The 26,233-nt window shown below is 49.0% G+C and overlaps 11 protein-coding genes across 11 annotated transcripts; 4 read left to right on the forward strand and 7 right to left on the reverse strand.

Moving 5' to 3' along the window:
• The first annotated feature begins 14 nt into the window (after nucleotides 1-14).
• HD556DRAFT_1359435 (cytochrome c oxidase, subunit VIb) lies at nucleotides 15-763 on the forward strand. Its single transcript, XM_041302572.1, has 6 exons — nucleotides 15-78; nucleotides 130-161; nucleotides 224-257; nucleotides 307-407; nucleotides 462-469; nucleotides 520-763. The coding sequence occupies exons 1-6, from the start codon at nucleotides 47-49 to the stop codon at nucleotides 577-579; spliced, it is 267 nt and encodes an 88-aa protein (XP_041162061.1). The 5' UTR covers nucleotides 15-46; the 3' UTR covers nucleotides 580-763.
• Nucleotides 764-798: 35 nt separating this feature from the next.
• Nucleotides 799-3,886, forward strand: HD556DRAFT_1359443 (adaptin N terminal region-domain-containing protein). The gene is made up of 8 exons (XM_041302573.1): nucleotides 799-1,065; nucleotides 1,122-1,453; nucleotides 1,510-1,846; nucleotides 1,900-2,052; nucleotides 2,167-2,301; nucleotides 2,444-2,576; nucleotides 2,629-3,035; nucleotides 3,087-3,886. Exons 1-8 carry the CDS (start codon nucleotides 850-852, stop codon nucleotides 3,441-3,443), a joined length of 2,070 nt encoding a protein of 689 aa, XP_041162062.1. The 5' UTR covers nucleotides 799-849; the 3' UTR covers nucleotides 3,444-3,886.
• A 248-nt stretch (nucleotides 3,887-4,134) lies between these two features.
• HD556DRAFT_1359446 (ribosomal protein S10p/S20e-domain-containing protein) lies at nucleotides 4,135-4,876 on the reverse strand. Its single transcript, XM_041302574.1, has 5 exons — nucleotides 4,848-4,876; nucleotides 4,649-4,799; nucleotides 4,498-4,598; nucleotides 4,343-4,441; nucleotides 4,135-4,291 (listed from the first exon to the last, which is right to left on the reverse strand). Exons 2-5 carry the CDS (start codon nucleotides 4,761-4,763, stop codon nucleotides 4,238-4,240), a joined length of 369 nt encoding a protein of 122 aa, XP_041162063.1. The 5' UTR covers nucleotides 4,764-4,799; nucleotides 4,848-4,876; the 3' UTR covers nucleotides 4,135-4,237.
• A 29-nt stretch (nucleotides 4,877-4,905) lies between these two features.
• HD556DRAFT_282079 (DUF572-domain-containing protein) lies at nucleotides 4,906-6,255 on the forward strand. The gene is made up of 6 exons (XM_041310129.1): nucleotides 4,906-4,946; nucleotides 5,004-5,069; nucleotides 5,120-5,204; nucleotides 5,256-5,403; nucleotides 5,452-5,536; nucleotides 5,586-6,255. The coding sequence occupies exons 1-6, from the start codon at nucleotides 4,940-4,942 to the stop codon at nucleotides 6,089-6,091; spliced, it is 897 nt and encodes a 298-aa protein (XP_041162064.1). The 5' UTR covers nucleotides 4,906-4,939; the 3' UTR covers nucleotides 6,092-6,255.
• On the reverse strand, nucleotides 6,256-10,287 carry HD556DRAFT_282176 (uncharacterized protein). Its single transcript, XM_041310130.1, has 5 exons — nucleotides 9,301-10,287; nucleotides 8,739-9,252; nucleotides 7,973-8,684; nucleotides 7,764-7,927; nucleotides 6,256-7,706 (listed from the first exon to the last, which is right to left on the reverse strand). Exons 1-5 carry the CDS (start codon nucleotides 10,026-10,028, stop codon nucleotides 6,420-6,422), a joined length of 3,405 nt encoding a protein of 1,134 aa, XP_041162065.1. The 5' UTR covers nucleotides 10,029-10,287; the 3' UTR covers nucleotides 6,256-6,419.
• Nucleotides 10,288-12,344: 2,057 nt separating this feature from the next.
• HD556DRAFT_282420 (uncharacterized protein) lies at nucleotides 12,345-14,061 on the reverse strand. Its single transcript, XM_041310131.1, has 4 exons — nucleotides 13,719-14,061; nucleotides 13,540-13,668; nucleotides 12,685-13,491; nucleotides 12,345-12,636 (listed from the first exon to the last, which is right to left on the reverse strand). The coding sequence occupies exons 1-3, from the start codon at nucleotides 14,015-14,017 to the stop codon at nucleotides 12,717-12,719; spliced, it is 1,203 nt and encodes a 400-aa protein (XP_041162066.1). The 5' UTR covers nucleotides 14,018-14,061; the 3' UTR covers nucleotides 12,345-12,636; nucleotides 12,685-12,716.
• On the forward strand, nucleotides 14,042-17,750 carry HD556DRAFT_1359473 (fungal-specific transcription factor domain-containing protein). Its single transcript, XM_041302575.1, has 6 exons — nucleotides 14,042-14,488; nucleotides 14,571-15,152; nucleotides 15,206-15,832; nucleotides 15,887-16,490; nucleotides 16,549-17,357; nucleotides 17,411-17,750. The coding sequence occupies exons 1-6, from the start codon at nucleotides 14,228-14,230 to the stop codon at nucleotides 17,444-17,446; spliced, it is 2,919 nt and encodes a 972-aa protein (XP_041162067.1). The 5' UTR covers nucleotides 14,042-14,227; the 3' UTR covers nucleotides 17,447-17,750.
• Nucleotides 17,751-19,179, reverse strand: HD556DRAFT_1359477 (DnaJ domain-containing protein). The gene is made up of 5 exons (XM_041302576.1): nucleotides 19,067-19,179; nucleotides 18,715-19,012; nucleotides 18,423-18,661; nucleotides 18,276-18,371; nucleotides 17,751-18,223 (listed from the first exon to the last, which is right to left on the reverse strand). The coding sequence occupies exons 1-5, from the start codon at nucleotides 19,092-19,094 to the stop codon at nucleotides 17,904-17,906; spliced, it is 981 nt and encodes a 326-aa protein (XP_041162068.1). The 5' UTR covers nucleotides 19,095-19,179; the 3' UTR covers nucleotides 17,751-17,903.
• Nucleotides 19,173-20,309, reverse strand: HD556DRAFT_1359478 (CobW/HypB/UreG, nucleotide-binding domain-containing protein; the record flags this gene model as incomplete). The annotated part of the gene is made up of 5 exons (XM_041302577.1): nucleotides 20,244-20,309; nucleotides 20,140-20,189; nucleotides 20,052-20,088; nucleotides 19,824-20,001; nucleotides 19,173-19,775 (listed from the first exon to the last, which is right to left on the reverse strand). Coding segments are annotated over exons 1-5 (820 nt in total), but the record flags the coding sequence as incomplete, so codon positions are not given.
• A 1,586-nt stretch (nucleotides 20,310-21,895) lies between these two features.
• Nucleotides 21,896-22,983, reverse strand: HD556DRAFT_1359504 (uncharacterized protein). Its single transcript, XM_041302578.1, has 5 exons — nucleotides 22,563-22,983; nucleotides 22,485-22,507; nucleotides 22,217-22,425; nucleotides 22,071-22,153; nucleotides 21,896-22,007 (listed from the first exon to the last, which is right to left on the reverse strand). The coding sequence occupies exons 1-3, from the start codon at nucleotides 22,609-22,611 to the stop codon at nucleotides 22,267-22,269; spliced, it is 231 nt and encodes a 76-aa protein (XP_041162070.1). The 5' UTR covers nucleotides 22,612-22,983; the 3' UTR covers nucleotides 21,896-22,007; nucleotides 22,071-22,153; nucleotides 22,217-22,266.
• A 480-nt stretch (nucleotides 22,984-23,463) lies between these two features.
• On the reverse strand, nucleotides 23,464-26,024 carry HD556DRAFT_1441399 (uncharacterized protein; the record flags this gene model as incomplete). Its single annotated transcript, XM_041306288.1, has 7 exons — nucleotides 23,464-23,655; nucleotides 23,704-23,847; nucleotides 23,886-24,059; nucleotides 24,125-24,162; nucleotides 24,217-24,640; nucleotides 24,693-25,682; nucleotides 25,758-26,024. The coding sequence occupies 7 exons, from the start codon at nucleotides 26,022-26,024 to the stop codon at nucleotides 23,464-23,466; spliced, it is 2,229 nt and encodes a 742-aa protein (XP_041162071.1).
• Nucleotides 26,025-26,233: the final 209 nt, after the last annotated feature.

Consider the following 26,233-nt stretch of genomic DNA (forward strand, 5'->3'; position numbering starts at 1 on the left):
GTCCAAACCCGACTCAAGTTTCTAAGACCGCATCCATCACACAAAAATGTCTGACTCTGAGGCTGCTGATCTGTCGAGGTCCGTCTACATTATTCTTGTCGGTCTTACTCTATGCTTATAGAGTATTAGCAAATACGTCCTTCAAACTGCTGGCTTTGACGGTGCGTCCTACCCTTCCTTGGTCCATGTTTTACCCCAGCTAACTGGTTTCGGTTGGATACAGCTCGCTTTCCGAACACCAACCAGACGCGTCATTGGTGAGTAGCGATTTATCTCTAGCATGCAGTGTGTGCTACATTACAACAGTTTCCAGAATTACACGGACTACTTTAAGTGCGTCGCCGCCAAGGGTGAAGACTTCGCACCATGCAAACAATTTAAGCGCGCCTACAACTCATTGTGTCCTAGTATGTTCCTTTTCTATTCTGTTGCGTTAATCGTCTTGACTCTTGTTCCTTTAGATGAATGGGTAGGTGTTCAATACCTTGGTGCAGAGCTTGATTCCTTATATATGTCCAGGTAGCGAAGTGGGACGAGCAGAGGGAGAACGAAACATTCCCTGCATCACTCGAGCCTTGATAGTCTATGCTCTTGCACCTTTCTATTCAATGATAGACTCTTGCTTCAGTGATTTTCTGCGAACCTTTGTACGCTGCTTCTAAATTTCCAGGCTTTGGGAACAGTTTCCACTGCCACAATCTGTGATTTACAGACTCCCGCTGTAAGGCATTATTGGCAAATGAAATTGAAGTTCTGAGCTTGACTCCGACGTGTTGTTGGCACGTGAGATCATGGTCACACCGATTTCAACTTAAGCCTTAAGACTTACGTGCATGTCCACACCAAACGATGGATGGGATCAACCTCAACGCTCTGAGCGAGAATGCAACACGCCTTGGGATGAGGATTCAAGAGACAATAGCTGAGCACACCCGGGATTTGTCGTTAACACGGGGCGGGAGCTCATTGTTTGACATGGCGGACGACAAGGCGAAGAATATAACAAAGCAGCTCGAATCAAGCAGCGACCGTGAAAAGTTGGACGCCATGAAACGACTGATCGCGGTTTGTGCCAGTCGGTGTAACATCTGTATAGAAATTATAACATTGCTTCTCCTCAGCTCATCTCAAAGAACCGGCCAGTCTCCTCATATTTCCCTGCTGTAGTCAAGAATGTAGCCAGCCCGAACCTCGAGCTACGCAAGCTGGTGTACATCTACCTCCTTCGTTGTGCACCATCTGAACCTGATCTGGCATTGCTGTCGATCAATACTTTCCAGCGGGATCTCGCTGACCCCAGCCCTCTCATACGCGCTATGGCTCTTCGCGTGCTGAGCGGCATTCGTGTTCCTACTGTTGCTACCATCGTACTTATGGCTGTCCGCAAGTCTGCTGCAGACCCGAGCCCATACGTTCGCAAGGCAGCTGCGTTGGCCGTGATCAAGGTATACAAGTGAGCCTAACCTAGTTCAATATCCATTTCACGAATCACAAAACATATGTATAAAGAGTAGACCAGGCGCACCATCCAACTCTGCTCGATATTATGACAACTCTTCTGCGCGATCGCTCTCCGCTTTCACTTGGGACTGCTGTTCTTGCTCTCGACACCATTGCGCCATCTCGCCTCGACCTTCTCCACGTACATTTTCGCCGCCTCTGCCGTGCCTTGCCGGACATTGATGCATGGGGGCAGGTCGACGTTCTCCGCGTACTCGTGCGATACGTGAGGACCATGTTACCCAAGCCCGTTCCCGCCAACGAGAGACAAGGTGAAGAGGTTGACAAAGATTTGAAGCTCCTGCTAGCCTGCGCGGAGCCACTTTTCATGAACAAGAACCCTGCCGTGCGCACACTGATCTACTTCCACCACGAAAATCTTATTGACCAAGCGATTAGGTTGTTCTTGCTGTCGCACGAGCATTCTACTACCTTGCTCCTTCATCGATGCTCTCAAAGATTAGCGCGCCTCTCCTTCGCCTCCTCAGCGTGTCGCGCGAGGTCGAGCGTGTGGCATTGGCTTATTTACTCGTCGTCGCACGTTCGCATCCAGTACGTGTTTCTGCTAAGATCTGGATTACGGCATTCATCGGTTGACCATTTCATTCTCCTTTCGACTTGACCTTGCATGAATTGCACATCCACCACCTTTGTATCCATATTTAGGTTTTATTCATTACTTCACACAACCGCTTTCTCGTGCGCGTAGATGATGCAGAGCAGGTGAAGCGGAGAAAGATTTCTGTTCTCTTGGCATTGTGCACAGTTGACAATCATCAGACATTACTGCGAGAATTCATGGTACGTTTAGTTCACCTATTTGGAGGTAGGGGTTACTAATTGCCATCCTTTTTGGTTTTCTTCCAATACCCTTTGACTCCACGCCTGGCATTTGATCATATGTCGTTTTGTCCTTACTGTTAAACTCCCATCGGGTATACAGGACTATGCTCAAGACACAGATGACTCTGTTGTAGGAGATGCGATTCACGCCATTGGACGCATTGCCAGCCTCGTTCCCTCATCCACGCCCCAATGCCTCACTGCACTCATGGGAATGATCAACAGCAAGCAAGGTCGGCGCGGTCTTTGAATCTCCTTGTATTTCGAATTTACATGATTGCATAGATACCATCGTCTCAAATGCAGTCCTCGTTCTTAAGTCCCTCGTCCAAAATCAACTTCTCACACCTTCCTCTACCTCAACCACGACCCTCCCAACCCCGTTCTCGTCGCAGCAAGCTCTCCTTACATCATCCATTCCCTCGCTGACGCCATCAATCTCCACTTCATTGTCAGCTGCACCTTTGTCCTTCACGAGCACGGAGTCGACCTCCGTAGCTCAGGCCCCACTGTCCATTATTGCCCAGCTGGCTCAGCGCATTGATGATATCCGGCACCCCCACGCGCGGGCTTGCGTGCTATGGCTCGTCGGTCAATACGGGTCAGTCACAGGCACGAAAACAGCGGTTGAAGGTGTGGCAGACTGGGCGCCAGATGTACTACGCAAGGCAGCGAGGAGCTTCAACACTGAGGTGGGTTTTAACCCACTTCATAATATCCCTGCTCATGCTAACTCATATCAGGCTTCCCTAGTCAAGCTTCAGACACTCACTCTTGCCGCGAAACTAATACTGCTCGCGCCCACGCACCGTATACTGGTCTTACTGGCACAGTATGTTTTCACATTAGCTCGGTACGATGAAGACTGGGACGTGCGTGACCGCGCGAGGATGTTGAGGACACTTCTTGTTGGTGCAGTTACGGGTATTATGGGCAGTAATGATGAGGAAGGCATCGGGGAAAATTGGAATAAGGAAGAGCAGGCAGGAAGGCCGGGTGTGGTGTTGAGAAGGGAACAGGTGACACGAGTGTTATTCGAGGGAAAGACTGGGACGATTGAAGAGGAGCTAGTGGCTGGTGAGTGTGTTTTTGAGTTCTGATTTTGTCGACGAAGGGCTCGTTTATGATTATGACCCACACTTACTTTTCTCACTTTCTCTTCATGTCCAACTAATCCCAGTCCTCTGCAGACGCTCGTCCACTCGGAACGCTTTCTCTCGTGATGGAGAGTGAAAGTTTGCATCTGCACGATGACGATGACGATGAGACTGTAATAGATCTCCCCGAGTGGCTGGAACAGGGAATTGACCCCGCGTTGCGTGATAGTGATGACGACGCACCCCAAGTTGCCTTGTCGGTTCAAGCGATTTCATCCCAGGCAACCTCGTCCCAACGTGTGCCCACACCTGCAGGTTCAACACCAGTTGTGCTCACGCCCATAGGGGGATCGACACCAAAAGACACCAAGGACTGGAGGGATTTGAACAAGTTCTATGCAAGTGAGAGCGAGTCTGAGGATGAGGAGGAAGAGGAGGAAGAGGAAGTTGAAGAGGGGAGTGGAATTGGTGAGCATAGCAGTGAGGACGAGGAGACTTCGGAGGATGAGGAAGATGAGGAAGGAGTTGCAGAACACGATCCTAGTTCGAGTCATGAAAGAACATCATAGCTAATTATCATTGGATCTCAGAACCTCAATGCATACAGCCGTCGTGCACCGAGGCACTCGATGGCTATTAACTTCCCGCCAACAATGCCTAAAAGGTGGCCCACGACAACAAAGCCAAAACACCTTACACGCTTCTTTTCGGAATGAAAGCATACAATTCACGATGTGGAGCAAAGTGTCGGACGGCAATGCCTTGTCATACAGCAAACATACATACAGTAAAGATACCTAAGCTGAGATGGTGACTTCAACCTCAACACCAGGCTCCAAGCTAATAGAAGTCTAATCAAAGAATGAGGAACCGGTAATGGGAACAAAAAAATTCAGACTCACGATCTGCTTAACGACTTCGCTGGAGGAGTGCAAATCAATGAGACGTTTGTGCACCTTGAGCTCGTAGCGGTCCCAGGTCTTCGAACCCTCACCGCAAGGCTAAGGAACACAAAAGTCAATGAGATACAGGTATATCATATAGTTGTGGTACTGACAGTCTTACGGGTTGTGATCTTCAGGACCTTGGTGGGGAGGCGGACAGGGCCCTTGACACGGAGCTGCTTGTCCTTTGCACGGTTGATGAGGTCGGCGGAGACTATATTTGATGGTTAAGTATATCTTTGTGATAAACTGAAGTGCACAAACATTTTTCCAAGTTTTTGACGTTGCTGCTCGTCAAGGTAATACGAATTTTATGAATTTTGGCAGCGGGGACAGCGCCTGCTGCGTCATACTCCTTGTCCTTAGCGACGTAACTCATTCTGGACTAATTTTTTTTGGAATAAGTCAGAGGTGACTAGACAGATGATTAGCAGTTTGAAAGTGATGCTCAAGATATGCGCACCTAAGGTTTGTGTGTTGATGAGAGAGATAATTAAGGTTTACTGAGATTGCTCTTGTATCGGCAAACTCCGGGAGTTCCCATTAGAAACAGTCATGCAAGGCAAGTGTTAGATCTAGCGTACGACAGATCGTCAACTAATCCTGCTCTCCTTCTTAGGATTTAACAAGTATTATCCGCCAGATTATGACCCAGATAAACACCAGAGCTTAAATGCGTACAGAGGTATGCACAATCAATTTCCTGCGCAAAGTTGTTTCTTTCATGGTTCACAGGCAAACATGCGCTCGGTGACAGAGCACGTAAACTGGACAAGGGCATTCTTATAACTCGTTTCGAGCTTCCTTTTAACATCTGGTGGTATGCCTCATAACCATAGCATCTAGAAACAGCGATTTCATAGATTTGTAGTGGAACATGCAACAACCACATTGGCATGGGCGTCCGGTATAATGCGGAGAAGAAGAAAGTCGGTGCCTACTATTCTACTCCAATCTACTCGTTCCGTTGCAAATGTCATCTCTGCGATGGCTGGTTTGAGATCCAAACAGACCCGAAGGTGAGTCAAGCGTGGTTGGCCCTATTTTATAATGTTAATATCACATAGAACACTCGCTACGTCGTGGTTTCAGGTGCTCGTCAGAAGGACGAAGATTGGGACCCCGAGGAGAACGGCGGGTTTGCTATTCACGGTATGTATCGATTTGCATATCCTTCATCATCATCTTACAAAGATTGCAGATACCGAAGGGAAAGCTGGTCCCGCGGATCCCCTTGCAGCGCTCGAGAAGACAACCGAGGCCCAAAATCATGTCGTTAAGGTGCAAATACCACGAATTGAGGCCTTACAGGGTGTTTCAGATCACTATAATAACGATCCTTACACACTTTCATCAATGGTGCGCAAGCGTTTTCGTGCAGAGAAGAAGATCGAGGCACAGAAGCGCGCCGATGATGACACGATCAAAGACAAATACGGCTTACCGGAGGAGTTGAAACTCGTTGAAGATGATGCGGAGGCCAAGCATCAGGCACGAGACGAATGGGCGAGGGCTAGAATGGATTATGAAACAGAGAGAAATAGTAAGAGACCTCGCTTATCGATATCATCTTCACCTGGTTCCCAATCTCGGCCGACATTGGACCCTGTATCTTCTCTGAAGGCTCGCATCCTTGATAATACTCGACGGTCAAGTACACTTGCAACCAAAAGGAAGCCCCCCGATCGAAAAGTACTTATCAAGTAGAGAACACAGATAAAGGACCACTGTACACTACCGTTTCACGCAAAAAATCATTATACTACTGCTGTCTAGATCAGCAGCTCATTAATTCCTACGTTTCGATGATTTCGGAGCAAGATACGATAGCAAATCAGAACAACATTAAGAAATACAGAGTGAGTGAAACATGAAACCAAGATACTAGTAGTATGAATGACAGGACGTAGAGTTGACAAGTCTGATCAGTGTAACGGAGGGCATCACGGACAAGCGAGTATATCCAGCATATAAAAGAAAAGAAGATTCATAAATAAGCAACAAAACAAACCAGGATTCCGCCCCATAATTCCTATCATGAAGTTTGGTAAATTGCCCACGGTTGGTCAAGTGCGGGCATTACACCGTCCCATTTCCAATCTGATGCCTGGTAGTAGGCGGACTCGCCGCCGTCAATCTCCTTGAATGCTCCCATATGAAGGATATCGAGATGGTTGCTTTCCCTGGGCTCCTCGATCTTAGTTTTGCCGGGGGATGATGCACCCTGTGACTGATCAGCATCCGGATTGGACTGTGGGCTAGGGTTCGTGGATGATGGTACGAGGTCGGGGGTAGGAGCTTTCGAGTCTTCCTCGTCTTCAAGAGTAGTGAAACGACTATAATCAATAAACTCGTGGAACTCCAAAAACGCATCGTTAGGGGCCGCTGGAGGCGAGAGTTCCGAAAGTGGTCCACCGATGCTTGAGGGGAATGCAGAGGTGGCGATATGTGTTGGATCTTGAGCTGCACCTTGCAAAATCCGGTCGAGAGTGTGAGCGATGTCGTCATACACGCCGGCGTCTGTCGAGGCAGTCATGGCGACTAGCTCCTTCATCTTATCCATGAAAGCGTTTGCGTCCTCGGCCGTATTGATATTTTCAACCTCCTGGTGCCTCTTGGCGAGTCCCTCGCTAGGCTCTCCCTCCCAATCTTCAGTCTTCACTTTCTTGGGAGATGGTGCGCCCATAGACTCGGGCTGGGTAGAGGGACCTGCGGGAATAGATACATCCTCATCGGCTTGGCGCTTTACGCCAGGGCTAAATGCAGCTGGGGGTTCAGAGGGAGATGCAGTAGGCTGCTTGGGAACACGCTGGACCTTCGCCTTTGGCGGTTTAGACTTGGGAGACTTTGGAGTTTGTGGAGAAGCGGCTGCCAGAGGAGTGGGAGCAGTGGAAGCCGTAGTTGCAGGTGGTGGAGTAGGTGACGGCACAGCACTTATTGTGGCAATGGCCGCAGGGACGGAAGGGCTTGGGGGCACGCGCACAGGAGGTTTCTTGACCATGGGCGGGTGTGGCTGAGGATGCGAAGGTGGGTGAGACTGGTTTGCGGAGGGATGGCGACTTATAGCAGGGGGGGGTTGAAGGGTTTGAGGAGGCGTGGGCTGTGACGGGGGAGGAGGTGGGGGAGGTCGATTTATATGGGAACCACTATGTCCACCCATTTGCTGCGATGTGAGGACAGTTTTCATCAATTGTAACCTTTGTTCGTATTCCTCGTTTGCCTTTTGTATTTGGGTATACATGCTCTTTAGAGTCTGAAAACCGATTATGACTTGTGGCGACCCCACTGGAAAACGAGTTCTTTGATGTGCCACCGTTAACACCTGGAAAGAAAATGTACTTAAGGTGACAAGATGTAGATACAAGCGGAGAGCGCTTACGATTGCAACGAGCCTGCGAATCATCTCATCTGCTCTCAGAACAATCCAGTACATTGGTAGTCTTCCGTCAAGGTCCCGAGTCATTTTTTGAACCTCATCCATTAGCCGGTTGTACTCCATTCGCTGATCATCTGGCAGTGTGACCAGTTGCATTGTTTGTAGTCCTGCAGAGGGTTAGAATCTGGGGCGAGAATGTAGATGTGACGAACCACGGGATGTGAAAATGTGTTTCGTCTGATGGATTATGGTCATTGCATGTGTGATCTGTTCTTGACTTAGTGGTAAAATTCCTCCCGACTGAACAGGCTTCATCTCAGTCATCGGTGATGGTTGCATGCCGTTGGGCATCATAGATGGCTGTCCTCGTTGTGGCGCGGGTACCAGGCTGGGACCAGCAGTCGACATCTGGGTCGAGAAGCCTCCTTGATGTACGGTGGACATACCCGATTGCTCACCGGGCGCCTCGTGATTGGTCACTTGCTGATTGGCCTTCGTTGCCATCATCCGACTGTGCTGGTGCCAACGCATTATGTCCGAACGGTGCCGGTCGATCAATGCGACCGTCTGCTCTGGTAAGCCATTTGCACGCATATCACCAACTGACATATGGACGAAACGCGCAGCATTTGCCATGGCTTGCGGATTGAGAGGAGGGCGCATCACGGGGTGGGCCATTTCCCCTGAGGCACTTCCAGGCACATTGTTCTGAGCACCGTTCTGTGACAAATTGTTTTTTTGTGCAGCGCGAGATCTAACGGTGAAGACGAGCATGCTCTCGAAATCCTGCAAGTGCTCTTTGTATGCATGAGCAAGCTGCTGTGCGATGCCGGGGCCACTCTTAGCTGGCTCAGTATCTGTGCCTGGAAATTGTACAAAACCCATGCGACCGCCTATGACCGCCCACCAATCACGTTGAGTGACCTGATTCGTGACCTATGAGTATGCTTCGAACAGTGCAGATTGTCCTGAGCTTACAAATTGAGCGCCGCCTTCGCGAAAGACCTGAACATGCAGGTTATGCAAGTCAACAGAACGATTATCAGGTAACAGAACGTGCACGTTGGGCTCCACGTGACGGTTCTTGCAAAAGGACGTGTACATAGCATCGAAGTGTGACTTGTCAAGAGGGGAGACGCCGAGTGTCGATAAGTTGACCATTCTATTCGGGATCTGACCATTAGCAGCCGATTGGGGATTGAATGGAGCCATGTTCTGTGGCATCGTATTGGGCATGCCCGTAGGGAGCTGCTGGGGAGTAGAGCCAGAGCGTGGGGGTACAGCAGCCGGGCGTTGCATTTGACCACCCTGTCCGGACAGCTGTGAATTCATGGGATGGGCTTGACCTGGCGTTGGAATCTGCGAAGGACCACTAGCTCCAGTGTTCATCCCGAAATTTGAAGCGGGACTGGACGACTGTGGCCAGGGTTGCTGAGGTGCTCCACTACCCTGGGTAACACCTGGTCGACCAGCAGCAGGGGCCATTGCACCTCTACAATGCGTAAATAGGAAGCTTGAACAATATGCCGACCTAACTTACAGATGTACTAGATTTGCTCCAAGTATGCCAGGAGTATTTGAAGCCAACTGGATAGCCTGATTAACTCTGAGGAAGAGAGTCTTGCGGTTTTGAAGCTCCGTGCGCATCTTTTCCAACTTCGCGGTCCATGTTTCATCGGGGAAACCTCTCGTTTGCGTGAGTACATTTTGGATATTTTGCTCCATGATATTTATGGCTGATTGCAAATAATCCCTCCTTTGCATCAGCTCTGCGAGGGTAGGTACCTTCGAGGCTGGTGCCGCCCTCATGTTTGGATGGCCCATTTGGGCCCCGAGAGGTTGTGCCGCCAGATGCGGAGAACTATGCATTGTATCAACGTTAGTCATATTGGAAGATGAAAACATGTCCGAAGGATTCGGCGGACTGGAGCCTGGCTGTGCGCCCATCTGTTGCTGCATATGATGTGGCATTGCAGACTGTGGCGGATGCTGGTTTTGTTGATTGGGAGGACGATCCATGGGGTGCAGCGGACGGCTAGCCAGAGCCTGAATCGGATTGCTGGGTTTCATTTGTGGGGTATTCATAGACATAGAGGAGAAGTTGGGTGGTATGATAGAGGGAGGGTTTGAGGACTGAGGGTCATGAAAGGACGAAGCGGAGGGAGGGACACGCTGGGCGGATGCAAGACCAAATTGCTGCTGAATCTGTTGGACCAAGGGACCTTGTGAGTGATGACCGAACCCCTGGTTTCGAGCGAGATCTGCCATCTAATATATGGAGTCAGCACACGTAATTACGGAAACTGGACCTGAACAAGGCATCGACTTGACTGGACTTGGGAAGCATGAATCTCAGAATAGTATAATTTATGATAGCAGATACGGTGATCGATTAGACGAGAACAGTACCCAAACCGACCATCAGTAACATGAGTGGGGGTGGGTCCTGTGAGCGAATGCAAATGGCGCAGGAGGGGGAACATGACTTTGGAAGATTGTAGGAGAAACTCACTTGTGAGTTCATCTGAACGGAATTTGCATCACCATTCGGCTGAGCTCGATAGTTGTTCTGCATTTGAGTCCACATACGACTGTGTTCGGGGTTAGGGAGCCCGGGGACCATCTGAGGGTCTTGTTGTTGCTGCTGTTGCTGCTGCTGCTGTTGAGACTGCTGTTGCATATGCTGCTGGGAGATGAAGTTTTGCAAGGAATTCATTTGGTACTGGGGCATGCGATCGGCCATAATGCAAGGTCGTAGCCTTGCACCAAGATGGGTAATACAAGTTAATGAGTTCTACGACGGTGACAGCGAGCACGACGTGTTCTGTAACGTCGTTGGCGTTAGCACCTACGACAAGGGCACTGTTTGACGCAGTGGACGCTGCTTGGGATAGCGTGCAGCTGGGGAGATGCTGGCAGTCACAGTGGGAAGCAGACGGCGCTTCACACCATGAAGCGAATGCTCGGTTGGCCTGTGCTCAGCTCGTGGCCGTCGGACTTTCAATCTTTATTATTTTTTATCATTCAAATTCGTATTTTCAATTGCCACATTCTCTAAAAATATTGATTTCCTAGCCTTATTTTCTCCAGTCCTTCTCCGCTTCCCATCCGCGAGATCCCTCTTGGTAATGTTGCTAGCGATGGGAGAAATTATTTCGATGATTAATTTCATTAATTCATTATTTAATTCCACTCCGCGAGAGCTGGCTTTAATCGGCTTTTGCCGTGCCTCCGGTATGTTATCTCCACGTACTCGGGGCACGCCGTTGAGCTCGAGCCTTGCTTCCAACTCAACATGTGTGGAGTAAATGCACATCATGAAACCTCAAGGCATGTATTACAGGCGAGCTCATATATACCTCGGAAACCTGCGAGCACAATCCGATTTCCTTGTACCACATTTGGTCAATTCTGTAAAATCAGGAACAGAAATGCTTGACCCTTTGTGGTCTGCTGCTAATTAATCATCATGGCTGTTTCTCCTTTCCACGCACGGATTCCTGTCGAGAGCAGTCTGTCTCGTTTATCGTAACTCCACAAGTTCCTTTCGGTTTGGGAATTGCTTAAAAATTGGGCATCGGGCTACTTAAAAATGTGTTGTTAGTCTTGCGTTTTGTTTTCTGTCGAATTGGCCTAACAGTTGGTGCGGTGCCATCGAGCCGCCGGGGCCTTGGCTTTGTCCAGGCTATACATTGCAACGTCTCGAGCTTGACCATTTCGGGGCATCACCCGACAACTATGGAGGACACTCCCGGCGTTTACTCTAAATGCCTGGATAATCGTCAAGTTCCGAAATAACCTGTTATTTCAGTGCCTGCAATGAGGCTTTCAGCTGGCCTGGCGCCCGAAGTTTTGCCACACGAGTGCTTGGGGGGTATCCCGTGGAAAAGGAGTTCCGATGCTATATTTGCGTCTAAGACTGGATGCGAAGCTGCAGGGGCTTAGCTAGTAGCAACGTCTGTGATAATCTTGACTTCAGGGTCTGTTTAGCATCTGTCGCTCTATGGAAAAATGAAGGGGCGAAATGCTATGTTCCTGTCATGCCGTCTCAGGGAGTATTACAACACAGGGGTATTACTCCTCGCCCAACAGTCTCCTAAATCGTTGCACTTCGCGGGGCATCACCCTGCTAGTCGTGTTCCAACCATATCCCGCAACTGCATAGGCAGCGAGGTTTGCGAGTCCGTGTCCCTGACGCCACCTCCATGTGATGCCCCAATCGAGTAAGTTCCTTCCGCTGGTCGAATCGTGATTGACCATGATAGACGATATCTGTCGACACCGTATACTAATATCTCAGGTCGTATTCGATCCCTCGGGACGCACAACGAGCACCTGGATTACAACATTCATCATGACATGATGACAACACCAGGTGGGCTCAGTGGTGGTGTGCTTCTTAACTTTTAAGAAACAACATCGGTCATACCTAGACTGTGAGTGCTGGCTAGTATTAATACTTACAACTGCATGCTCAGCAACCGTTAACCCAACATATCACCCAGCTAGAGATGTTTAGCCCTGAGACGTATTTGCTGGATCAGAGCATTGTCAAATATCGTCTACTAGATATTTACTTAGTAGCAATCCCTTCAATTGGTATTTAGACCGCTTGTCACCGTCTGTTTTCCCATGACGCAAACTCAGGGAACTGTACTCGCCTTTGCATCAGACCTTGTATGGAGAGAAATCGTGGTGATATGAAACATTGATACAATGGTGCATCCCAAGCTGTGGCTATGTCACGATATTTGTCGAAGCGTTTCAGAATATTGGGCCTCGTATGATATCTAGACACAGTAATTTGGCTGGTAAGCAGATAATGGCACATGTATACATATTACTTGTACAGTCCAGATACAGTCTAAACATGGAACTACAGATATGATTAGCTGATGGCATAGGGAGAAAACGGTAGGAATACCAATACACGCAGCGAAACTGCGCATCATCATGCTATAGGAAGTCAATACGTCTACTACTACCACCTTGTTGTATGGGCTCCTCGGATGCCTTGATAATAATAGCTGGGCCTGCTTCTAGAATAACATCGTCTTCGTCCTCAGAGTACGCATCGGTCTCTTCGTCGGAAAGCTCAACCAATGGTGTTGCTCTTGTTTTTTTGACTCGAGCTCTTGGACCAGCTGCCAGGATGTGATCCTCAGTCTCTTCAGAAAAATCTTCTTCCAACCCTCCTTGCTCTACGTCGGCCACGGAAGCAATCTCGCGCTTGAAATAGTAGCGTAAACCCACCGGTATGAGGACGCCTACTACCACTGCGGATAATAGGAAGAAGTTGCGCCACGAAATGAGATGGAAATCAGCAGCGGACGTCATCTCATCTAGACCGCCTCCAATCGTCGTGTGTATGACAGTTACGCCGAAGATACCCAGCCATGTGCTGATCCAGAAGGGGACAATACCAATGCCAACATGGGGACAGATTACGTTGACAACCCAGTGCGGAGGGAGGGGGGCAATGCGGAGGACAATTAAAAAGGATATGATGTTGTCTTTTTGTGCGCGTATCTTGTCTGACCACTTATCTAGACGGGCTTTCCACTTGGGTACGGTGAGAAGCGCAGGGCCAAACGCAGCACTGATGAAGTAGCACAAAGTTGCACCAGTAGCAACACATGTACAAGCAAGTGGGAGCGCGCGCGGCACACCCCATACTGCTCCACCAAGTATAGATAGATACATCGACCCAGGAAGAGAAAACGCTTGTAGGCTAAGGAAAATGTCAGATTGTCTACTTCACAGAAAGAACAGACCTCACAATAAATATGTTATAGCATAACATATTACGATGCGGAACGGGTAGATGTCACGGTATTTTTTCAAAATGGCATTGAGAGCCTGTAGTTGAACAAATGATTTCGGTATGCGGAGTGACGGCCGGTCGGCTCTACTTTTCGATAAGATGTGCTAAGCAAGAAGGAAGTTCGAAGGACATACTCGTCAAGGGTGGGAAGAGTCAACCACAGAGTTCCACCTAGGAGAATCGTACTGAGTATAAACACAGCTGCCATCCTTATGGCTGCCTTGAGTAATAATCTTGGGGAGGATGTATGGGATGCCTGCAAATGTGCAGGAGTGGCTCCATAAAGTGAGCCAGTTTCAGATTCTGGTGCAAGGAGGGGAGCTCTATCGTCTGCAAACTCCATAATTTCAGGATCATCGGGATGGACGGTAGTAAGAGTGTAGGCTGATGCATTTTGGTGGTGCATGGCTCCGAGCAGTGAAGGTGAGGGCATGGTTCCCGACGATGAGAGCACGCACTCGAAATTATATAAATTATATTAGAAATATGTCATACATAACTTGGCTAAGTACGTGGGAATATTATGGCATTTTCCACAAAGCACGGAGGATGATTAGCCAAGTACTTAGCGCGCTGAGCTCGTGCTGAACAACGAACGACAGGTGTCCACAGGCCCTGCTCATCGTCCAGCACAGCGTGCAAGATGACTCACATCCTGCCTCCGCACACTGACCTCAATCTTGTACCATCGTCTCTTCATTCAGCCCTTCATATGGACCCAAATCAACAGCAACAGCAGCTTCAACAGCCTAATCAGCCTCATCAGCAACAGGCGCCGACAACCTCCAAGAAGAGAGGACGAAAGGCGGACACAAATTCCGATGAAGCTGGCTCACCGTCCGAACCAAGACGGCTCAGACGCTCCCATGAGGCTTGCGCACGATGCAGGAGCAAGAAAATTAAGGCAAGTCCCGTCGGTAGACACCGACCGCAAATCTCCGTCCGCCAGTTCAGCTTCTCTTCTGACACAACGATGAATTATACAGTGCGACTCGAAACATCCTAAATGTACAGCGTGCGCGACTGCCGGTGTCCCTTGCCAGCAGGAGGATAGACATAGACAGACCCTCACTCTTAGAGGTCACACCGAGTTCATCGAGCGCCAGATCGCTCAATGCGATGCTCTCTTGAAACGCCATATTTCTGATTTCAGTATGGCAAATCTTGATGAGATATGTCGGAGGGAGGGCATCGAGGTCGACGGCCATCCCGCCCCTGAATTTGCTCAATCGAACCCACAGTTCCCACAGCAACCAAGTGGCCCTCCTCCCGGAGCGATTTACGGGCCTCCTTTCGTTCACCCCGCATACCCTTACGGTGTGCCTATGCCGCATGGGTACCCATCACATATGCCGATGCCAGGACCCCCTGGCGCTTACGGACCTATTCATCCTGGGTTTCCCCCTCCCCCTCCTCCACAGCATATGCAGGCCCCGCCCCAGGTGCAACAACAGCCTCAACCACAGCCACCACAGCCACATACAGTCCCGCCTCCAGTTGTAGCTGCTACGGCCAATGTTGAAGTCAAAGGTCAAGATCCGCAGTCTTTGGATATGTCAAATACGAGGGTCGGTCTTTTTTTGTGCGACGTTCGTGCCCTCATCGTTCATCTTGCTGACAGGCAATAGCCAAGAGCTTCGGCGTTCACCCTCTCATCGTAAACGACAGTCACCTGGGCTCAGGTGACAAGGAAGATCTTGCAGTTGGCTCAAATGGCTTATCATCGGGGCGTGATCGTGGCATCACGGAACAATCGATGCCCCGTGATCTTACAAAATGGATTTCTGTTTCTGTAGCAACCAGCAATGCTGGTGGCTCTTCTACGGTATCCACCTCTACACTAACATTATGGATGCCCAAGGATCGCTCGTTGACGAACAAGATCGTTGACGTTTATTTCACCCACCTCAACGTCCACCGCCCTGTCTTCTTCCGGTCAGACTTTGAGCGCAAGTTAAATGCGCTTTATGACGGGGAGAATCTACAACATGATCCAGGCTTTATTTGTAGCATGTACCTCATTCTGGCACTTGGAACGTTGAGCGAATTGAATCACCAAGGGAGTATCACTGATAAGGACAAAAAGACGCCTAGCGATAGTCCGATTAATACCAAGAAGCTGCTCCCTGCTATATGGCCTGAGCACGATGAATTTTTCGAGCGTGCGCTGGCCGTAAAGCCTCACCTACGTGTCACGATCTCCAGTCTTCAGGCACTGCTTCTGTTACATTGGTATCTGTACACCGAGGTATGTCCATTCTAACTTTCCATCACGGGTTTTAATGCTGCCATCAATTATCAGCGACAAGGCCGCTCCCTTTGGCGCTTGGTCGGAAGTCTTGTTCGTCTTTCAATCGAACTTGGTCTGCACCATGATCCCACAGCGCAACCCAACACCTTCACAGATGAAGAATGTCAACTACGCATCCGGCTTTGGGGTACTGTCATGGTGCATGACCGAGGCACTTCTATTCTTCTCGGACGTCCACTTGCCATCGCTCCCTATGACTCCAACACGCCTCGCCCCACACACGGACTCAAGGGCCAGACTGTTGATTTCTCTGAACATTTCCTTCTTTCTCACCCCATCGCCGAGATACAAGCGGATATCATCAACTCCCTCTATGCTCCTTCACGGCAGAGTGCTGATACCATCATGAGGCACGCATCGAGGATCATCAAGAGTATGCTCGAATTCAGGAGACAACTCCCCGATAGCTACAAGTGGTACTTCGGAGGAACTGAAGATTGGCCTTTGGAGAGGCGACAGAAGCTAGTCCAGGACATCTCAGAAGATCAAGGACTGACGTTACTCAAATTTGGTATAGCGAGGATCTTACTTCTTCGTGCCCTGTTCAGTCTTAAGGAACTCGACTACAACCACCGTTCGAAGGCACTTGTCGATGGTATGTTTTCAGCATGTGCCATTTGCCATTTTTTTGACGATTTACTCACATATTAAAGCTATCGTCACGTCACACAACATTATCATCATCCACAATCAGCTCATTCGTTTCCCCGACATTGCCTTTTTCGTTTCTCCCATCCCTCTCCATATCGCGGCAATGGTCATCCTCTACGGTCACATGTCTCACTGCGAGCGCCTCTCACGCCAGGTGATGATCGAAGACGTTTGGATGGCACTTGACATGCTTCCACGCTTCCGTTGGCGTTGGGAACGAAAGGACTTGAATGGCGGACACCCTCTTATCTCCAAGCTCGCTGAGAAAGTTCTCAACGTCAACCTCCGCACAGTTGGACCTACCAAAGATCCTGTCTTACTGTCTGAGCTCGATTGGGAGACAGATTCACCTGGGATGCTCTCATCACCAGCGTTGAGTGGTCAACAGCAATTGCGCGTGCATCCGGGGACTCCCACGATGTCACACCCACCTTATTCAAATGGCGGTGTCGGGCCCGGTGTTTATGGTCCGCTTCCGCGTGGTGTCACTGTAAGCACGAACCCTGTTAAAGGGCTTCAAGGATCTGTGGGTAACAGTAATACGCAGGACAAACTCGCAGAGGTACCCCCTGGGCTATTTTACCCATTTTATCCTGAGAATCCGATGAGCGCTACCCCCGGTACCGTTTCTGGCCCTCATAGTGACGCCGGAGCTACCGGTGGAGACGCTGGTCAGGACCCACAGGGTTACAGCCACCTGCTGGCGGCGGCGGCGCAGCCAAATGGAACATACGGGTGCCAGCCATCGTCAGATTCATACATGCTTGAAGAGATTGTACCCGCTCATGGTAATCAGGTGTGGATGAATGTCGTCAGTCGTTGATGCTGTCTTTCCACTGGCTGTTACTGAATCGTCCATCACAGAGCCAGAGGTCTATGTCGTTTGCGCATCAAGGTTAATCACCTTATCCATGTACAGTATCTGTTCGTTCTCTCCCCGTGTCTCAGCTTTCACGCTGAGGACAGTTCTTACAAGGCTCTCTTTTTGTATTCCTTTTTATGAACCTAAAATGTTTCTTTTCTCAAATTTTACATTTTGATTCCGGTCTTTCCTCATTTGTCTTTGTCTTCATCGTCGTTCTATCCCTCTCGTCTAGTCAAGTCTGAAATCCACCTATTTTATCCTCATGTCTGAAGAGTAATATGTGGGAGAATGTACGATTATGCGATGTAGGCTGATTAATTTGATCATTTCAAGATTAATGGCGTGTGGTATGAATACATGCAGGTGGCAGAACATCAGGAGTATTGTCTATAAAAGTAGTCTATGCAGTTAGGCCAAACTCTACAATGTGAAAGACAAATGAAACGTGCATATATAATTGTCAGTAAAATCAGTGTTTGAAGAATGCCAAGTCTATCCAAGGATCCGTTCCATACGGTCCAGGACTACGTCAATGGCCCTGATGAGAAGAACTACACGCCGGGGAAGCAGGGCAAATTTATTTGTGTCCTTGTCGCGGTCATGGTGCGTAGGATGAACAGAGGTGGGATTAGTGTATTGAGCTTGCATGGCATTTTCGAGAGTAACAGGTAGGGAGATGGTGATGCGTGTTAGTTGGATAGTGAGCCGTGATCTGCCAGCGATATCAAAATAAGGAAGCTGGCGGAAGGCGCTTTGTATCTCTACAGCGCGACAAAGCTCGCCGTGGAGGGCAACAACACAGGTGCGGCAGGCTATTTGTTGATGATGTGAGATCAGTTATACATTGTATGGCAGGTGATTTACTCAAGATGCGTTCACGGACACTCAGGAGGACCGAAAGAACAGAGTTTACACCGTCGTCACCCAATTCAAGTGATGGATTTAGATCACCGATAGCCCCTGAAGGTAGAGACATGAGTATGTGAGACACGCAAGCAGACATGTGCTTACTGAGTAATGTGCGTATCATCTCAAAATCACCTTCGAGAAATTCGCTGAAGACGCTCAAGAGAACACCTTTCAGCGTTTCATCCGCATGGGGCGAGGACTGGGTAAAGAAGTCATATTTAAGGTGTGAGTGTGCAGGACGGGAGTCGTAAATGCGTTTCGAGGACGGATTGCTGAGGACATCGTATGCGACGGAGACTTTTTGGAAGGCGGACGTCGCGTCGGGATTTCCGGGAAATTTGCTGAGTTCAAAGTGAAAATGAGATATTACTACTAAGAGTGACAAGGAACATACTCTGGATGGCAAACCCTGCTGCGAGAAAGATAGGCGCGTCTTATGGTCACTCTGTCGATTGTTTGGGACCTAGTAACACCTAGAATACAATACAGGTCGTCACTGGAAAGGACTTGAAGCATTTCTGGGGTGTAAAATATATCATCATTCGGCGAAGACTTGAAAGTGTCGCAAGATTTTTGTTCTTCAGCTGATGGATAGGGTTGTGGTGACCACGTAATATGTTTTGGATGGACAGGCACATTGTCTGTGGCATTGTGTTCATCGTCCGTGGCCCGGAGATGAAAGAAGGAGGATGCTATGGTTGTACTGTCAGTATTACTTGTCCTATTGTCAACTCTGATTGACTGACCTGTCGAAAAGACATAGGAGAACATCATCGTTCATGAACATGCATTGCCCTGGAAACATGTGTGGTGCAGTGAGAAAACGTTCTCCAGTCTTATCTCTTGCAGTCGTCGGCGGTAATCAAATTTCAATTAGACACGTATACGTAATCTAATCTACATCACTTGAACTTGGAGATCGGCACAAAACTTCTTAACCGCCACTGGAATCGGTTTGCGATCCAACTCGTATTTGTCTCCCATCATGGTGAGTCTTATGGACGCATCTCGCATAAAAGATGTATCTCCTTTCAACAGTGTGAGATCGTACCGACCAAATGCCCAGTTCAAGATCCAAATTGCAGAATCTAACCGAATAAATCCCTTGACTCGCCAAACGCTCTCCTTGCTTAGAGAAGCGAGAGCACTCTCGAGCATACCCTTATCCACATCCACCTCAATATGCGAGGTGCACGATTCTCTATCGTGATGTTCATGGTTGTGACAGGTCGGCAGGAATCCCCGGTATGCTGTGAGTGTCTTTACTTCATCATGATGATCCTCGATACCCTGGGGAATTGGGTCTCTGAAAAGCTTGGAGTCGATACCAAAAAGAACGTTTGGGTCCACACCGTTACGACCATTGCACTTGATCTTGGGAGTGTCGAGATTTAGGGTATTAAGATTATCGATCAGTATGTCTAGGGCTCGTTCATCAAGGTGCTCGTGCTTGTTCTGGGCACTTGTATAAGATTGCCTCATTATAACGAGGGAGATACGTACGATAAGAATAATATCCGAGTAGCTTGCCTGCATCTTGGCTGTGGGAGAGGTATCTTCGTACCCCGTGAAGTTCTCGGCATCGATGACGGTAACTATTGCGTCAAGTCGAAGGTCATTGTTTGTCTGTCGCTCAAGCTCACGGATCTGGAACGCCAGTGTGGCGGGAAAAGCGGATCCTCTGACTCCATGACAGTGAGTACCGAGCTAGGGGTATTTGGATGAACTTACGAGCATTCAATAATGATTCGGTCAGGGCGGTATTTGTCTGATATATATATAAGTGCTGCGAGGTTATGTTAAGTCAGACTGCAAGTACCTCGGATCTCGCGAAGGGCTGTTTCCATCTGGCCGACGAGTACGCAGCACCTACGCATGATACGGTCGATTAGGAATTGCTAAGATGATGAAATGTGGACATACATGCAACCGTTCAAGATCTCACTGACGGCAGTCAAACTGGATTGTTTAGCCAGCTGGCTATCCACTGAAAGGTAATGTATATTCCCTCTAAATCTCCAGCGATCGCAGCAATTATGCACACCTTGAACGTCTCCAAACTCATTCTTGAGTAAGACCACTTTATAATCCTTGGGAAGTAGTGGAAGGAGTGACAAAATAATGGAAGTCTTTCCTGCGCCAAGAAATCCAGTGAAGATAGTGATCGGTATATGGGGTGGTTGTCTTGAATCCATCTTCGTGTGAAAAATTGACGGTCCTTTCGGTGACGGTTTGCAGTCTAGGCGAGACTGCAAACGTGACACGTGACGACTCAGCCACAGCGCTGCCTTACTCGTTGGGCTCGATTGCCAATCGCGCTCCACCTGGACCTCGACCACCAACGATCAGGACGGATCATCAGCGCAATCGGCGTGGCCGGACGAAAATCGGGCAGTGCCGTTGGTGAGTACTTGAGTGCCAACTGCATTCCATTCGATCTGGCAGCTGCCTGTGCTGCTCATTCATCATCTCATCTAGTGATGTGCACGGCCCGGCTTGAGGCCCTGGGCCGGCCCAAGCCGGGCCCAAATAGGCCGGGCCCAGCCCAGGCCTAAGTCACGGCTTGAGGAAGGCTTGGCCCTTGGGCCTGGGCTTGGGTTTCGAAAAGCCTGAGCCGGCGGCCTAAGTCACGGCTTTGGCATGTTCAGTGGCACTGCCATAGAAGCCTTGCCGGAGGTACGTTTTCCAACTCTATTTTTGTCTTTCTCTGACTTCCATCAACTCTGTCAGCTTCGACTCGGATGGTCCACATGTCACAGTCAAAAAGCCTGCATTGGACAACATATCCAGCAATTTCAACGCCTTATCTCTTGTCTGTTGCTACGGAAAAGCCATGGTGAGCTGCCAGTGCTATGTCCTGTGCTTCGCGAGCTCGACATAGTAATTCACTACTCATTTCATACGTTGCACTGCTTGCGCATGCAGACTCGACTCTAGATGGGGGACTAATATGTTTGTTGGATTAAAGGTGTGTGTGTGTGTTTTTCCAACATCATGCGCACGGCTCACTTGAACATGTCTGCACTTGCCCATGCCTCCACTCTTGTAACATATAGCGAGACGGTCATGTGGGAGCTAGACAAAGGTACGCCAACATCCACTCCTCCTTCTTGACACCTGTGCCATCCACATATGTTCGAGTCATGTCAGCATTCGCTGACATGTGCTGGACATATGTGCCAAGCACTGGCGGCTGACCCGCAGGTTTACCCTTACATGTAATAGTTCCCTACAATGCCCTCGTCCCATCCACCACCTCTCTCTCGTTCTTGTTCTCCTCCTTGTCTTCTTTCTCCTGCTCTCGTCCATCGTCCGTATCCGTCTGAGCCACGTCAGCAGTTGCTGACGTGTGCTGGGCGTTTGCGCATGGTGTTTGTGGTATTTGGAACGGCATGGTGGAGCTCGGACATTGATTACAAGCAATTCAGCATGTGGGCCGTGGCTTTCATGGGCCTAAGCCCCAGCTTTGGGCCGGCTTGGGCTCATGGCTCAGGCTTGAAATTTGGTGAGCCTAAGCCCCCCTCAGGCCGAGCCTAAGCCGGGCCGGAACATCACTAATCTCATCATTGCTAGGCACGCAGGAGAGGCTCGCGAGTGCTCCGTCCACGCTTATCCATCTGTGGCCCTCTCTTGTTTATTCGTTGGATCAGCATGCTGCACGGTATGAGGGTACCCTCGCTGGTTCATGTGAGTTCACTCTGTCTCTTAATACTACCCATGACGCGCCGTTTGACTTTCTGACCATCACAGCACGCCTATCCCTCTGTGGCCCTCTCTCGTTTCTTCGTTGGGATCAGCATGCTGCATGGTACGAGGTACCTTCACTGGTTCATGTGAGTTCACTCCATCTCTTAATACTACCCATGACGCGCTGTTTGACTTTCTGACTATCACAGCTGAACGATCAACAAGTTTACACACCTATCCCTCTGTGGCCCTCTCTCGTTTATTTGTTGGGATCGGCATGCTGCATGGTACGAGGTACCTTCACTGGTTCATGTGAGTTCACTCCATCTCTTACTACGCATGACACGCTGTTTGACTTTCTGACAATCACAGCCGAACGATCAGCAAGTTTGGTGAGCATAAACAGGACTGCACCAATGTGAGTGATATTCTTCTGAGATGGCCTTTCTGAATCTGACCTTCGTTTGTCACGGGCAGACAGGGAATTGAGGACATCACAAGTGAGTCAGTCCAGCAATGGCCATTCCTTTCTCCAACTGTTTCGATGATGACCAGGGACGATCGATGACATCTGGAACGAGAAGTTGGAAACTGGAACTGACATTCATCGTCATAGGTAAACAGTGAGCTCAAAACTGGAGCTGACATTCATCATCATAGGTAAATGGCATGCGAGCCTGCTAAAGTATGGTACTTGATTAGGACTTGGATGTGCATAGTATAGTCAAATAGAAGTGTACCGGCAGTCTGGGATACAGATGCACAAGTGATACAATATGGAGCAGCAGTGTCTGTTAGGTTTGTATATGAGTGAAATGGCTGAAGATTGAAAACACTACCGAGAGGAGGATCGAACAGTTGAAGCACCGCTGGTAGTAGCACTCAGTGAGATGTCTGGCCGTGTCGCAAGAAGTCATCAGCAAAACCCGGATAGGTTGTGCGGCACTGCACAGTACCATACAGTGACACAGACATCATAGGGAAGTCACCCTCTGTCTAGCCGAGTCACAGCGCTATATATTACACTTCAGATGTGTCATGCTGTGCCTTCGATCATGTACGGCACAGCCTGGTTATCACCACACAGTGCCTGTAGCGCTGTACAACACTGTATAGGCTGTTTGTGATGTACAGTGTTTTACAGTAACATATAGTGTTCTGTAGTAGCACTACATAGTAACCCCTAGTTATGATACCTTCCTGTACTAGTAGTAGTAACGATCATTTGCTCCAGTCTCGGCGAACTTGAGAGTCAATTGACAAATGTATTCAAGGGTTCTGTAAAACATGTGTGATGCCAATGATACTACTACTACCACCACTACAGTACTACTAATCGAGGTCGACGTCCCAGTCCGAAGTGTTGCAGCCTCCTTCTTCATCACCAAACACAGCACCACATGTATTCCTTGAAGTTTCTCGATGGTTAGTATACCGGTATGATTAAAACAAATACTTACAAGCCCTCCGCAGCCCAGGATTGTAACATCTGATGGAGCTTTGGACTGTGATACGAGTCCTTGTTGACACACTCATACAACGTTGAGATCGACTTGTAACTGGCTTCCGAATCTGGAATAGCTGTCTGCTTGCTAATGGCACCAGTCACCTGGCCATGCTTAGAGTAGATTTCAAGAACATTTCGAACCTTGATAGAGTGGTTAGCTTAAACAACGAGGGGGATAGGCACGCTCACAATGGTTGCAACGAGGATGAGAGCTTTGGGTGGAATGGTCTTCTGAAATGCGGGGAATTGCCTTAACGATTTGGACCCGCTATCATAAAATGCCTTGTGACAGACAATTCGAAGTGCATTGTGGGCAAAATTTGATGCGCGACCCTGTTGAGAGTTGGACGTCAAGGGCAATTAGAACCTACCTCGTCATCACGATCACCATGCAAAAACTTCGTCCTCTTCAATAGATCACTCGCTTTTGTTTTGATGTTTGCAATGGTGTTTCCCTGTACAAGTGCAAGTCCATATTCGATCGGGACGACGGCAAGTGCAACTTGTTTGATCCGGCTTCGGAAGGTCGCTGCATCATTATAAACCTGTGTCCGCACGAGTGATAAGTTAGTATATGAGCCACAATAGTAGTGTGAGTAGGGGCACTCACCACGATAGCCATCTCTCTTTTGTATTTTGGGTAGTAACCTTAATAAAAGTATTAGGGAGGGTAGCAGACGACAGAGCAGTAAAACACGTCACCTTTCTCAACTTGGCGTTTTTGGTCTTGCCAGTATACAATTGCTTCCGTAATTGCTTCACCACATACACCAGAAATGGTGTCCTCTTTTGTAGGGAATGGGACTGAAATAGTGAGATAAAGCCTGAAATTGGCCTTGGCATAGTCAAGAAGTTTTCCCCAGAGGTGTGGAAAGGAACTGAGGGTAGTTGGGTTGGCAGTGTCTCCCTTCTTCTTGGCATTGCGGCGCTTCCTGCCAGTATTAATATCATCGTCTTCTGAGTCTTCATGCCGATCGTCAGTATTGTTTGATGAGGAATTACCTGTGCGAGCGCGCTTAGACTTCGGGTGTTGGTTTCGAATGCTATTTAAGTAGGCAGGGGACAGAGAACACGGGCGACAGTTCATCGTATGGTGAAGTTGAAGGAGATCATAATCAGTATCAGGCTGAGAACGTAAACAACTTAAATACTGAAAATATAAGCAGGTGAGTACTTACTATGGTCAGAGCATTTGAACAAGCTGATTTGGTTGTGCCTTGCTGGCAGCGATCTTTATCCACATTCCTGTTCCGGTTGGCCTTCTTCCCTGCTTGTCCTGGGTGGTGCTGGACACGGTTCTGCTGGTCGTGGTCCATGCGGGCTGATGCTGTGTCGTCGAAGTCCTCGTCCTCCATCCCTGGATCAGGCACTGGCGTGGCAGAGCGTCTGGCCTGACGATGGCCAGAATTGGCCTGGTGATTGTGATCCAAGGCATGCGTGATATATTCATCCCTGTAGTCGGCGTAATCCATATGGTTATCGTCATTGCTTTTAATGCCAATGTCTTGCTCGACATCAATATCTTCTTCCTCGATGCCGATGTCTTGTTTATCGAGGCCCATACTGCCATCTTCATCGTCCCAGTCGCCCATTCTGTCTTCATCACCTATTCTGTCTTCATCAATCTCCCTGTCCGCCCCATCACTAGCATCATCTGAGTCAGCAAACAAGTGACTTGCAGACAAAGCAATATCAGGAAGGGCAGGGGGTGCCATGATGAACGACTTTGGACGTTGGTTGCTGACCCGTGGAGAATGAGAAATAGTATGGCCACTGAGTGGGACATGAGCTATGTCAGACTGATGGTCACTGTGAGAGATGCCACGACCAGCACCATGAGTAGCACCATCACGATGAGGAGCATCATCACGACGAGGAGCACCGTCACGGCGAGGAGCACCATCACGATGAGGAGCACCAGCACTACAAGCAACATCACCACGAACAGCACCATGACCGACACCATGAGCAACACCACGAGTACGAGCATTGATGCCGGCCTGGACAACAGGTGTCATTGAGTCAGGCTCAGGAAGGGTTTGATGGGACTGCAGGAGTGGCTTGGAACTGACATATCCCGAGGGAATCGGCTGATCCTGCAATCTGAATCTTCTGCTGTTTGCGATGTGCAGAGCAGGTAGACCTGTAATGGCTGGGTTTGACGTCTCCTGCAGAACACCATTGGATGTTAGTACTACTCAGGTGACACATGTCCCAAAAATGAGGAACAAGCAGACACCTACTACTATGGTGTTCTCCTGAGACGCTTTTGCTCTCCCCTTCTTCTTTGTGGGAGCCATTGCATTTTCAGGCTCATCTGGAGGGACAACAACATTTTGAGCCTTCGCGTTGGGCACTCTGGCCGGAGTCTCGATAGTGTTTCCTACCTTCCTCAACTGAGAAAGCACTCTTCCAGCGCCAGCGCCAGCCCGCTGTATATGACGTGGTGGAGGTTGAACATCCTCATCCGAATCAGGGATTTGGCGCTTTCTCCAAGTCTGTTTGCCCATGGTATACTAGTACCAGTAGTAGTACTACTACTAGCACAAGACTAGCAGTACTAGGCGGGAAAAAACAAAAGACGAACCTCAGGCTTCAAGTTCCGAGTCCGAAAAAATTACATAGCAGTAGTAAATGTATGTAATAAGAGGTGCACTGGCTGCCAGGAAGTGAACCAGTAGTAGTAGTATGCCAGTGTATTACTATTGCATCCGAAATT

The sequence above is a fragment of the Suillus plorans genome, assembly GCF_016647745.1.
Source record: "Suillus plorans strain S12 chromosome Unknown HD556scaffold_18, whole genome shotgun sequence".
Taxonomy (NCBI): Eukaryota; Fungi; Basidiomycota; class Agaricomycetes; order Boletales; family Suillaceae; genus Suillus; species Suillus plorans.